The 12828-nt window shown below is 51.8% G+C and overlaps 7 protein-coding genes across 7 annotated transcripts; 4 read left to right on the top strand and 3 right to left on the bottom strand.

The window, feature by feature from the left end:
- Positions 1-2172: 2172 nt before the first annotated feature.
- Positions 2173-2655, top strand: ACET3X_004062 (uncharacterized protein; the record flags this gene model as incomplete). The annotated part of the gene is made up of 2 exons (XM_069450225.1): positions 2173-2317; positions 2372-2655. The coding sequence occupies 2 exons, from the start codon at positions 2173-2175 to the stop codon at positions 2653-2655; spliced, it is 429 nt and encodes a 142-aa protein (XP_069308040.1).
- Positions 2656-3217: 562 nt separating this feature from the next.
- Positions 3218-3758, bottom strand: ACET3X_004063 (uncharacterized protein; the record flags this gene model as incomplete). Its single annotated transcript, XM_069450227.1, has 3 exons — positions 3218-3363; positions 3411-3470; positions 3548-3758. 3 exons carry the CDS (start codon positions 3756-3758, stop codon positions 3218-3220), a joined length of 417 nt encoding a protein of 138 aa, XP_069308041.1.
- Positions 3759-4177: 419 nt separating this feature from the next.
- On the top strand, positions 4178-6524 carry ACET3X_004064 (uncharacterized protein; the record flags this gene model as incomplete). The annotated part of the gene is made up of 3 exons (XM_069450228.1): positions 4178-4656; positions 4721-5175; positions 5221-6524. The coding sequence occupies 3 exons, from the start codon at positions 4178-4180 to the stop codon at positions 6522-6524; spliced, it is 2238 nt and encodes a 745-aa protein (XP_069308042.1).
- A 410-nt stretch (positions 6525-6934) lies between these two features.
- On the bottom strand, positions 6935-7849 carry ACET3X_004065 (uncharacterized protein). Its single transcript, XM_069450229.1, has one exon. It carries the CDS (start codon positions 7570-7572, stop codon positions 7021-7023), a length of 552 nt encoding a protein of 183 aa, XP_069308043.1. The 5' UTR covers positions 7573-7849; the 3' UTR covers positions 6935-7020.
- A 736-nt stretch (positions 7850-8585) lies between these two features.
- ACET3X_004066 (uncharacterized protein) lies at positions 8586-10418 on the bottom strand. The gene has a single exon (XM_069450230.1). It carries the CDS (start codon positions 10371-10373, stop codon positions 8862-8864), a length of 1512 nt encoding a protein of 503 aa, XP_069308044.1. The 5' UTR covers positions 10374-10418; the 3' UTR covers positions 8586-8861.
- A 521-nt stretch (positions 10419-10939) lies between these two features.
- ACET3X_004067 (uncharacterized protein) lies at positions 10940-11351 on the top strand (the record flags this gene model as incomplete). The annotated part of the gene is made up of 3 exons (XM_069450231.1): positions 10940-10960; positions 11086-11175; positions 11229-11351. The coding sequence occupies 3 exons, from the start codon at positions 10940-10942 to the stop codon at positions 11349-11351; spliced, it is 234 nt and encodes a 77-aa protein (XP_069308045.1).
- A 180-nt stretch (positions 11352-11531) lies between these two features.
- ACET3X_004068 (uncharacterized protein) lies at positions 11532-12720 on the top strand (the record flags this gene model as incomplete). The annotated part of the gene is made up of 2 exons (XM_069450232.1): positions 11532-11832; positions 12167-12720. The coding sequence occupies 2 exons, from the start codon at positions 11532-11534 to the stop codon at positions 12718-12720; spliced, it is 855 nt and encodes a 284-aa protein (XP_069308046.1).
- Between the last annotated feature and the right edge of the window lie 108 nt (positions 12721-12828).

Genomic DNA, 12828 nt, shown 5'->3' on the forward strand with positions numbered 1-12828 from the left:
CAATCGGCTCCTGTCGTTTGATAAGCGCATGGTTGCCGGCATGGTGGCCAGGCCTTCACTACAGAATGAGGCCTCGGACCTTGCTGTAGGAAGAGGGCTGCATGTGACGTCACTGTCGATGTGAGCTTACATGAACCGATCCTAGTTGCATTCCATCATCTAGTGCGCCATGGCAGCTTGTTAACGTCTTGACTTACACCTCGCACAAGTTTGTCAAATATTCTCTGATAGAAACATTGTCGATTCATATCCTGTCTAGGCTATCGTGTAGATTGTGCCTTCATCTGGTACAGGTTGTATTATCAGATGGGCAATAAGCACATCAGCTATGAGTCTACTTGTGCAGTCTTCTGTATTTGAATGTAGCTCTCCCATACTCTGGGAGTCGCATGTGTAGATGGTCGGTGGCCATGTTTGTACAAATTCCACGTCCATGTTAGTTCAAGCCTTAGTGAAGGTGTGTTGATTGGTACCTCGTCACGCGATTACTGCTGGTAGGCTGGTGTCCAGATGTCTCGAGAGCACTGTCGTACTCGAATCTCCATCGCTTTTGCTAGACCTTGTTGGAGTATGCTTAGAATGAATGGGTATGGCAAACACGACATTGATGTAATGCTCAACATGCATAGGTAGTTGCTTTGATAACACCCGATTCGAACGATGTCACAATATGGAAAGCATGACCGTACGCGGAGCCATTGTTTGACTTTCATGCTTGGATGGCCACAAGAAAACACGTGCTCACCAATGCAAAGTATCTACCGGGTAATGAATCGCGAGTAGAACACCAGCCTGCAGGAGAACTGGAATGTCAGTAGGTGCTTTGATCACCTTTCCCGAATATGCTGTCCCGGCAACGAACTAAGCTGACAACCTCTTCTATAAAGGCGCAAGTTTGCATTTCGTCGCGGAGCTCTTGAGGCATAAATACATGAACGGATACTGATGGTGTCCATTGCCGGCGCTACCGGGAGGATATATCTGCTTTCTGCGGTCTTACATGGTTCTTTGCATGTCTGATACTCGAAGATTCATGTTGCCAATACACAGCATTGGCTGGACGCAAGTAAGGATTGAAGTATACCTAGGTAACAAGCGACGCTAGTCATTTAGGTTGTCAAAGGGAACCCCGGAATGAAGCAGTGATGGATGGTATAAATCAATCTGAACGGAGAAAGGTACAGTAGCATATTAGATCGTATTTGTCGATCTTCCAATGGGTCAGCAGTATCATGGCAGCGTTCGGCTTGAAGCGAGTGAGAGCGTTTTGGTGTGCTTCCAGAATTCGTTGTTGCTTACACACAACAAATTCTCCGCTCGAAAAATGCTGCAAAGATATTCTAGTCCTCATTCAGAATAAATCATGCAGTCCAATTGCCTACCTTTGTATGATGGAGGAGCACGATTTCGACAGCCTTTCGACACGAGCAGAGAAACAAGGTTTTCCCGTCGTAGTATGCTTACAAAGATCCGTTGGCTCTATTCTCTACCATGCGCATGATCGTTGGGAGATTTTCTGACAGCCTCGGGGCTTCGTTGCGTGTTAGACCTCGTTCTCTGGTCTGCCGATACGTTCTCGTCCGCGGAGGGGTAGCGAGGGGCTGTCACGAAGGAAAAGCAAGTCGTGCACAGCCAACCGTGCAGCCGTGAATATGCAGCGTGACCTGGGAAACGACGCACGGCATCTGCTGGCAAGTGTGCTACAATAGAACAAATAGGCGATGGACGCCGACAGAAGCGATCGTGGGGTCGGCGTGGCTGCCCGGTGCGGGTTAGGCCGGGGAAGTACCGATTCGACTATGACGCATTGGCCATGCTGCTCTCACGAGACAAATCATCGTCGAACAACAAAGACACACATGCGCAGAACAATGACCTGCTAACAACTCGCTGCTTATCCCTCACACCCTCCTGCTACCGTCTTCGATACAACTATCAACCCACCGCCCAAGCTTTGGCGTCGGGCCGTGATCAAGACCCATCTCCGGCCATAGAACTCGCGATTCCTTTTGGTCCCTGCGCTGCGTAGCTACGCCCCACTGCCGTCCCAACTTCTTAAGGGTCCGATCTCTCTAGCAATCCTTGTCAAACAACATGTCGCACTTCAGCAATATGGCCGCCCCCCACCCAGTATCCCCCAGGACTGCTACGCCAAACTCTGGGAGCAGGACAATGGAGGTACGCCCTCAGCCTGTCCTGCGTTTGTCAGCACCTTCGGGCGTGCTTCGTCTGCGAGCAGGGCCATCAGAACGTCGACACATTCAATGGGCGGAAGACGTGGTTGACAACGAAGGCATGGGGAAGAAATCGTCCAAAGGTACAATTGCCCAATAACACCGTTGTGCTATCAGAGGTACTGACAAAACCAAAGTCTGCTGCATCTATCACAAGCCCCGCGCCGCTGACGAGTCGTCCGACGATGACTCCTCAGATTCATCCTCGGACTCAGATTCAGACTCCGAGCCCGACAACAGCACCGCAAGGCCTGCTGGAAGGATTGGCGGTGCGCGCGGTAGACGCCCACATCAGCACGATGGTGATTGTGAAGACGTCCACGATCACGGCGAGGGCTCTAGTACCCCGCAAAAGCATAAGCGTCAACGGAGGAAGCCAAGCCCGAATGCTTACGAGAAGATGCCGAAGCAGAAGAAGTGAGCTTCAATTGCGCCTCAGATGGCAGACTCACCCGGTCGTACCAGGGGCTGGCTTGTACGACCTGAAAACGATTTTCATTGCTTGGAGTTACGGGTGTCCACGAGGCACGTCATGTTTGGGACTGCGTCATTGCATAGCGCTGGGAATGGACTGGAATAGTGTGTAAAACCTCATTTTTCGCAGTTTGATTTTGGCGCGTCGAGGCTTTTACATCATCATGTAGCATTAAATGTGCACATGTGAAGTTGGGAACAAGTATCCCTTTCAACACTCATTCCCGTCCACTTGCCTCTCATTGGTGCTGTCCTCACCGTTCATCGATGCGCACGCTATCCCTCAGCTGTAGGATCAACTGCAGCTAACGTTGGGCTCGACTGCAGATGTGCCATGTCCATCTCAAGATGTCCCCTTGCATGCAAACGCTCGTTAATTGGATGGTCAGCGCATGTTTTTGCAAATGATCGCGCGTCAATCATCCACCCATCGTGCTCGCTCTGCCTTACGGAGCGTCTGGGTTCCGCGAAAAGCTCGATCCGACGTCAGGCATAAGTTGTCCTCATGCTCAATCCTCTGCCGTTGCTGCATTGGCCTGCTCTATTACCGTAGGCGCATGCTGTGTTGGAATGCGAACAAGCGTCTGTGGCAACGGCGGCTCATCCTCTGCCTTCTTTTCCGAATCTTCCTCTTCCTTTGGCTGTGGAAGTTTTGCTGCTGTGAGTTAGGACACAATCTTTCCAACGTGTGAAAAAACTTACTGGACGCCATGTTGATAGCCCTCAGCACATTATGCCAGTTTGACAATACTGCTGCGACAGCTGATCAACCACCAGGTTAGCATGATACCCTACTGTGCTCCTTACTCAAGACTGCGTGTAAAAAGTCAATTACCTACCTTCCGTTCCATTTGATAAAGTTGACAGCTTATCAGCGAGCATCTGCATCTGGTCTGCGAGTCCACCACTTAGTGCTTGCAGGTCTTTCAGGTTCGCTAGTTCGGCTTTCTTCTCTGCAATGCGCGCGAGCAACACAGGCGACTGTTGCTGAGAGCCGCCCATAGACTGGTTGCGGAGATGGGTAGGGAGAGGGCGGGTGAAGTTTGACATCTTTTAATGTTGACGAAGATTCAAGCCCTTTTTTTCGTCCAAAGTCCAAGTCGTACTCGTAAACGGTGGCCAGATGTTCTTGCTTTGCGGGATTGCGTTACTAGAAGGCTCTTCTCTATGGAACGATAGACGATAGGAGAAGGTGTCTGTTTCTTTTGGCTTATTCTTTATCAATCAATCCTAGGCTAGGCAGTTGCCAGATGTGATGCAAATGTGCTGTGTTCATACGCGTTCATGCCCCTCGTGTCACGTGGAACCGCTCTTTACGCTAAACCATGTTGAATTAGCTTTGTTGCTATGTAAACATGCAATGACGAACACAGAAGGAACACCCACCGACGCCCTGTAGCATCGACGCCGCCACGACTGCGTAATTGTCTACAGCTTTATAATTAACTTCGACATACCTATTTTCGCATATGGCGCGTCTCAACGAGCCGCCGATCGCGCCTCAGTCATCGACGGATTCCATCGAAGCCCTCAAGCGACGCTTTTTGAGGCAAAACCGCGAACTCGCAAAAACGAACTCAATCCAATCTATACGCATACGAAGCCTCGAAACGGACTGTTCGCGGCTGCTTGCCGAGAATCTGTCGTTGCGCGAGCAGGTCCTGAACCTCCACAACACTATTGAGTCGCGTCCGGCACTCGCCCAGATAGATGTTGTCAAAACACAGCTTGAAGCCAAGCTTTCAGAGCTTAGCAGCCTGGTAGCAGGTCTATCGCAATCTAGGGATGGGCTTGCGAAAGATGGGGGAAGACGAAAGAGTCAGATGACAGCGAAGAGGAAGAGCGGAGAGGAACGGCAATGGAGGAGCGGATTAGGCCTTCAGGAGGTAGAAAATGGCATGTTGCCTACAATCACAGAAGACAAATGCTATCCTCGAAGGACAATAGGGTACGTCTTCATCGCCGTTCTAGCCACAACATGTGCAGACACACGCGAAACTAACTCGTCACAGTGCGGACGAGATCCAGCAGGCCTCCGAAGACCCGGACAGCCAATCACCAGACATTGGTCCTCCACCAGTTGCGCGGTTCGAAGATGAAGATCCCATTGGTTTCGATCCCAGCTCCGCAGCAGAGGAACAACATGAGGACGCTGGAGATGACGGCGAGCCTGCGTTATCGGTAAACCTCGAGACGCGTAAGAAGCGGCGAGAGAGCGGGCCGAAGCTCAACATACGTCGTGTGTCCCTTTTTGAATCTCTAGAAGAAGCTGAAGAGACAGCTGCGAAGCCTCTGCGTACTGGAGCGAAGCGAAAATTCAGCGTCCAGGAAGATGAGGAAGTGGGCCAGGCTAAGGGCGATGCTTTCAGATTCAGTCGCCGCAATGTTCCAAGTGGTCAGGGCATAGAGGCATCTAGTGGTGAATCCAAGCCTTCCTCCTTAGAGCGGCTTCCCGTCCTTTCAGCTAGTAAGTGTACACAAAGCAAGATAGGATTCACGTCTGACTTGATAGAACCCGTAAACACCGATCCAGTTTTGTCACCAAAGAAGCAACGCTCTTCGCATCAAGATAAGCCCGAAAAACCAGACAAGCCCGATAAGCCAGCATCCAAAACTCGTAGTCGCCCTCGATTGAACATTACACGCAACACGACCCCGGATCTTCCGCTGCTACCCATATCTGAACCTATACCTACTGCAAGTATTGTACTCGACTCTCTACCTCCTAAAACACCTGCTGTGGACACAATCCTCTCTCCACCGTCTACGGAGCCGTCGACGCAACGACCAGATAACAAAGACACACCGCCACCAGGAGATCTCAGTTCCGTGGATCAGACCGGTCAAGCAGGTCGGCCTGGCAGACGAGCGCGTCCTCAAGTCAGTTACAAGGAGCCTAGTCTCAACGTGAAGATGCGACGTCCAGATGCGAAGCTAGTCGACGCGGTCGTCGATCGCAGGACAAGCGTGGAGACCCAGCATGTACCCTCAACCCTTGTCAAGCGTGATGCCGATGGTGAAATCTCCTGGAAACCTGTGTCGATAGTGTCTCAGTCGAGAGGTGAGGAAGAGGCCGAAGCGGGAAGCCCGTTGAGACAGAAGCTCGACAGGAACCAGGATTCCAAAGCATCACCAGCGTCATTCGAGCCTGAGGAGCGATCGGTAACCTCGAAGGCCATATCCGCACTCATCACCGAAACTAGTACTGCTAAGAGAAGAGTATCTTCCTTAAATGCAGGATTCGTCTCCGAGCCCGTCACTGCCAAGTCAATAGATCTTCCTCTTCAAGACAAGGACACGATAGCTGTTCAATCAGAACCGAAAGAGAAGGACAGCTTAGCCGTGTTTGACTTTACGGACTCTTCACCTGCGGACCCAACGACTAACCCGCGTACACGCGTCAACGAACTTGCTAAAACAGCACGAAGTGCACGGCGACACTCTGCCATGCCTGCCTCTTCTGCATCAACCTCGTTAGAAGGGCACAAAGCCGAGAGGGAAAGGGTAGAAGGGGCGCTCCCTTTGTTGCACAAGCGCACTGGAAGCGGGAACGTGAAGAGCAGTAGTAGTACCATGAGCTTAGGAAGAAGCAATAGCGCTAATGGTATCGCCAAGGGTACGTCAAGTGCTCGAACGGCAGGCGCGAAAGAGAGAAAATCTACCGACACTGCAAGCGTACCGGCTGGTGCCAACACGACTAACGTAACGGCGAACGTTGATGGGGCCGAAGGCATCAAAGTGCGAGACAGAGAGAGGGAGACAAGTACGTTGAGAGCAGAGCGCGCAGCCAGCCGTCGAAAAAGTATGATGCTCTAGGGGTGGACTTTGGATACCATGTAGATGATGGGGGCGTTCTGATATACCGGCGTTATGACTGGCACGACATGAGCTGATTCTCCATAGCGATGGCGTTTTTTCGCGAATGATACCCGATCTCACGGGATCGCTTTCTCTATTTAGTGCAGTCGGATCGCTCTCTCTATTTAGTGCAGTCGGATCGCTCTATGACGGTTGTGACATCTAACTTGTTACTTTTCTCGATGGTTCTTCGTCGAGTTGTGCTCTTGTTGCATCACAAGTGTCTCCGTCAGTCTGTCTGGGAGTGACACCTAACACACCACATACTGGATGTCGCCCGGAAGTCGTACTAGCGGACATATTGTTGGCGAGAAGCTGCTCAGTCAGAATGTCACAACATGTCGGCAAAATCATATGCTGTTGGTGATGCGATTGGTTGTATTGATGTGATGCATATCTGTCTTCCAGCACGACGAAGCCTTTGCTCGACGTAGTCCTTATTTGGACACCATACTCAATGGCTCCTGTCCTCATACCAGTCCTTCTTACCGTTATCCTTGCTGAACACTCTTTTGAAACCTTTGGACACAGCATCAGTGACACTAAAGTCGTTGAACAGCCATTGGTTGCTATGGCGGCCATAGTACTTGAACTCCTTTGGCTCTTCGCTTTCTGCACTCTTGCCGCTTGCAACACTGCTCTGAGTGTCTCTGCGGCTGCGCTTGTGGACACGCGGTTTGCTGAACTCGCCTGGTGCGACGCCAACACTTTCAGCATGTGTCTTGAAGCTGGGTTCGGCGCGCATGACGTGGAGGCCAGAGTATTGGGAGTACTGGGAGTCATTGGTGCCTGTCGTGGACATTGTTGCTGATTTGGTGAAACGGGGCATAACGCCGCTGTTGATGGAGGCGGATCGGGGACATCTCTGGGACAGAATTGGGTCGGTGGAGGTTTCTTCATTTCCTTTAGCGGGCTCGTTGTTGGTGATGTTGGACTGGTGTTCGAACGAAACAAGCCTTGAGGTCAAGTCTTGAGCGTCGATGCGTTGGGTCTTGTAGTCAGTCATCGGCAGTATGGTCGGAGACTGAGTAGAAAAGGTGATGACCTTGGGGCCTGATTGATTGTGGAGTGTATTTGGTAGTCTTGGACCACGTTTGGCTCTGGTGTTGAGGTAGTAGATGCTGAGCTAATGCTTGTAAGTGATAGTAGCATCGAATGTGGCAGTGCAAACTAGGGGGAGTAATGAGGTATATATGCTTTCTCTTGTATCCTTGCCAAGACCAATACGCTCACCATAAAATGCAGTCAAGACTTATTTCCGCCTCTAGGCTTCTTGGGTGGAGTCACTGGTCCAGCATGAGAGAAGTCGGTTCGGGACAAACGCTTCTTTTGACCCAACCGTGAGCCGCATCGAACCTTGCTAACCCACTTTACCCTGCAATTACTCTCAGTTCTGTTCGGCTGAACACTATCGTACGTCAGATACGAGAACACCTGACCTCTAACCCTTGGTAGCAAGTGTCAGCCTTACCCGGCTATCGGCAACCGCCACGCAATCCTAGAGGGTAGTCGTAAGGACCGTGCAACAGCCACAGCAAGCCACATCCAATCCGCGCTCTAGAGCAACTTTCAAATGCAAGGCCATGAATGCATACTACTGCAGTTATGACATCGCTATCGGTTTTCACGGCTAGGCGGGTACGTCTCGTGACTCCGATCCTTCCGGTTGAGGGCTAGCTGTGGCTTGTGAAGATTTTTAGGTTGCCCTCGAAGGGTTGAGGCGCACGAGTCAGTAAAGCCACAAACGGGTGTATTGAAGAGGTATGGAAGTGGCCATAGGGTAGGTTGAGAAGCTCGGCAGCCTGATGAGGGTTGATGTGATTGCCGGTGTCGGAATTCGTAATCGAAAGTGTAGCATATGACGGATGTCAACAGCCGACAGGGCAGAGCACTGATCTGCCTTGGGCAGGAGTCTATGCCCGATAAAAATCCCATGCAGTACAAGACAAACTCTGAACAAATATCGATGACTTGCCCTGCGTCATGTTTAATACCAGCGTGAAAATGCATGGAGAGATGATAAGAATAGGATCTATACGGACAAATAATCTTGGAGGACATGAAACGCTGAGGGTCTTCAAAATGTTAGACCAGCAAGAGAAGGCTATTGCAGCACGAAAGCATAGACACTGCTCTGATGTCTGGAACCCAATAGAGTTTAGACCGGGATTCCCCTACAGTGTCACAAAGTCCATGTTGCCTAGCAAGAAGAACGCCATACGCCGCATCATCATAATGGGTATATCGATATCAAAAACACCTGTCAGCGCCACACATTGAAAGCTCACACCCCCACTACACACCAGGGACATCATCCTTGCTGCGAATGCGCCCGTTTTTGACCGAGCTTATGGTGACGCCAGCTTCACCAGTCATCCAGCCCGGCATCTTCTCACCGTCTATAATACCTTCTTCTACCAACTGCCTGATACCAGCGAATACATGCGTCCCTTGGAATGTGACACGTACGTTCGGTACCCAGCCCTCTTCATTTTGTATTTCCTCGAGATCTTTAGCGGTTCTGTCGAGAAGAGAAGGGCGGCCGCGTCGTGTACGGTTGCTAGTTTGAGCATCAGGGTTCGATGTGTCGTCGTCTAGTTGCGTCGGAATACTGCCATTGGATGGTGATGGAAACGGGTCATCGATGCGAACTTCGAATCGCTCCAGGCCTTGACCATCGTCGGGCTGTGCTGAGGTACCGAACCGGCCGGCAGCTACCTCTTTCCTGCGCTTGGCATCCGAAGACTGTTTGTCGTCCAGTGGTCGCTTGGGTCGACCTGGTCTCGCTTTGGTACCACCATTGGTGTTGCTCTTTTCGCCTATTGTCTTGTCTTGCCCTTCACACTTTTGTGTGGTGATGAAGTCTAGTGCATTCTGACTAAAACTATGATCCTGAAAGATGCTCCAACCACCTGCTGCAGCATTGCTCTTTCCGGGTCCGCGGTAAGTCAGGAGGGCATCGAGTGACTTGGTGGTGAAGTTTGTACTTGTTAGCTGGTAACGCGCAGAAGGTCTCGAGAAGGCTTTCGGTATAGCTTGCTGCACGATATCCCTGAGGTGTCTTCCTTCGTCTCCCACGACCTGGCCGGTAAGCGTTGCTAGCGATGAGTATACAAAAGGCGAACCGTTCGGCCATACAAAGAAGACGGCTTTTGCGCTATCCGTGCTGCTGGGCTCGATGATCAACGATGCTTCGGTACTGTACGGCGAATCGTGGATGTAGACTCGTAATATAGTCATGGGCGATGTCTTTATCCGTGTAATCAGGTAATGCGCCTTTATAAGCGGCGTCAGTTCTCTTGCAAGATTTGACATGAAGGTTTGCGCTTGGAATCGTGGTAGGTGGTCTGAATCGTTTGTGACTTCCATGTCCGTCACTGGTGATCGCGCATTCGGTATCTTTGTGAGACGCTTCGCCGTCCAGCGCAAGGCGTTTGGATGATCGAGTAGGTACTGTATCTCTGCCGTTGCCAGCTGGTACATGGATATGCCGTGTCTCCAATCTCCCTCGAGTATGCGGTCAAGCACCTCCCTCCTGCCACCTTTGCGCGCGGCCAGCTGCTTGTACGTCTCCTGAAGCACTTCATGACTTTGCGCCGGCTCGTATATCTCCTCCCCGTCCTCTTCTATGCGATCACCGAGCAGGTACGGCTTGCAAAAATCGCGATTTTTCTTGCTGAGCCACTGCAGCGCAAGCGATACGAGCGATTGGCGAGAGAGCTTTGTAAAGGTGCGCTGGACCTCGCGGTGGTTGGTTGGCAACCGGTGAGAGTGCGGAATATTCTTACAGTCGGGGGCGGTCGCCATCACGTCGGTGCGCTTTGCGTCTACATGGAGGGGCCGTTGGTTGTTGTTGTTGATTGGAAGCTGTTATCGATAGTGGAAGTCGCGACGCGTCGAGGAGGAACAGGACCCACCACGTGACTCGGCCCACCCCGTTGTGCTTGGGTGTAGATGATGCATCGCTCCCAGAGCCCTTCACATCTAACGTGTGCGGTCTGGACGAGTCTTGAGACCCTTGCAGAGCCGTTTTGGAATGCGTTGCAGTTTATTCTGTCTGGCTCATAGCTACCTAGGTACACGGTAGTCTTGCTGCACTCCGTCATTGATGACCACCAGGTATTACCAATTTCCATGCACCCACAGCTCTCCCTTAGAGGAAGCCCATAGAGGCACCTATTGCCTCTGGATGCTATTCTGATGGGACTTGCAGGTACATTCGCTGGCTAGGAATGTGATACAATTCTTGCCAGGACACTGATTATGTTTTTTCGTTGCCGAAGATGGCATAATATCCCGCGTGCAAAGTGCCGCTTCTTGGACGCAAGGTCCGCTTGGGTGTCCGGTCCAGTCTCGGACAAAAACACGCAAACATGATTCGTCGTCGGCAACATGTACGTCTTGATTACAAACAATGAATGCTCAGGTGCCGTGGGAACGACACAACTGGCTGACTGTAAGACTCTGTGAGACTACAGTCATGCTGAGTTTCTTTGAGTTGGCAATTCAAAAGAAATAGACAGTAGTTCACAGCACTCTCTCAACTCGAAACTGCGGACTGGGAGAGCGAAAGCTGGAGCCGTTTGCGACTACTCGGACCACGCGTGGGGTGAGGCTCGGCGTAAATGCGGCCCTGGGGTTTGTGGTCGCTAATAACTCTAGTCACCGACCGCGGGGCTTCCGTTGATCGAGAACACCTGGCGCACTTTGACGTTCATCCACGTCACGACGCTCGCACACATTGCTCTTGCTTTTTGCACCCTCTTCAACGGCTTGTGCAACTGAACGTATACACCAAACGAGCGAACGCTTCGAGACGTCAAGCCAGGCTCCAGCGGCGCAAAAATCAGCATCGGACTCGCAACCGCCATTGGATCGGGCCTGAGTGGAGCACCATCTCCCCCAATTCCTCAACGACTTCCCGCGATCCTCCTGCCACATCGTCTGGATAGCAAACATACGCCCATGTCCGCCTACAAAGGCCAGCGAGGGCCCAACGTGTCCCAGTACATTGCGAACCTCAACCAGCTGTCGCCACAGCAGGATCTGCTCGCCGATCCAGCGCCCACCGACGACTTCTCCGACTTCCTGAACGGAGACTTCTTCGACGCGGACAACGCCCGCAACGCCAGCGTCGACTTCGCTTCTGCCAGTGACTTTGGTCTTCATTTTGATAGCGAGCAAACACAGCCGCTCAAGGCCGACGGCGAGTTTCCGCGCAATTCGGGTACCAGCGCCGGTGCGAACATGGATTTCAATCTGAATGGTAAGCGCGTTTCCATGTTCAAGAGTGTTCTGTTCTTCAGTCAACCTGGTTGTTATCCATCGAGACTCGTCTGTTTCAATAGCCGCATGGTTCGCATTACTCCATCCAATAACAGGCTGTTAAGGCGCATGCAAACCCCGCCCTGTGTGTTGCATGCACCCTCACCCCACACCTTGTACAACAGCCACTCACAAGGCGGCCTATATATGCAGCCATGCATGACTGCAAGCACGTAACTGCTTGTTGCGCTCAGCAAAGAAGACGACGCACTCGCATCGCCACTCGAGCACATCATTGTCTAGAGTAGCCATGACTGACTTTGATCTGCTAGTAGGCGACTTCCCATTCACCGACTTCAACAACTTCGGTACAACACCAGCATTTGACCCGGCCCTGCCCCTGGCACACTCTCAGCCTGCTCACTTTCCGCTCGCGCCCAACTACGCCTCACCTGCCTCTTCATTATCTCCTGTTGCCCAAGGCTTTGACCAGTCTTCGAAGAAGCGCAAGCTCGACCATGTCGCTCCCGTCATGCCACAGTCTCTGGATGAGAACGCCCGCGTAGCCGCAGAAGAGGACAAGCGTCGCCGTAACACAGCCGCAAGCGCCCGCTTCCGCATCAAAAAGAAGCAGCGCGAGCAAGCTCTCGAGCAGTCCCAGAAGGAAGCGCAAGAGAAGGTTGCCAAACTAGAGGCTACCATCCAGCAACTGCAGACGGAGAATGCATGGCTCAAGGGACTCATCACGGAAAAGAATGGCGGCAAGAGCACGACAGACGAACTCAAGGCACTCATCAACAAGCGGCAGCAAGCCACAAGTGGACGGAGTATTGGTACGCACACGGATGGCGTAGGCACTTCGGTTGAGAGCCCAAAGGCGGATGCCTAAGACAAGTCCTTTGCTTCTTGTGTCCCTTGTCCTCTTTATCTTTGTAGTTCTCAGATGAGACGGACAATCTTTACTTTTGCGTACTGAGCCCATGTTCTGCTGCGCTGC

This window comes from Alternaria dauci, chromosome 3 (genome assembly GCF_042100115.1).
Source record: "Alternaria dauci strain A2016 chromosome 3, whole genome shotgun sequence".
Lineage (NCBI taxonomy): Eukaryota > Fungi > Ascomycota > Dothideomycetes > Pleosporales > Pleosporaceae > Alternaria > Alternaria dauci.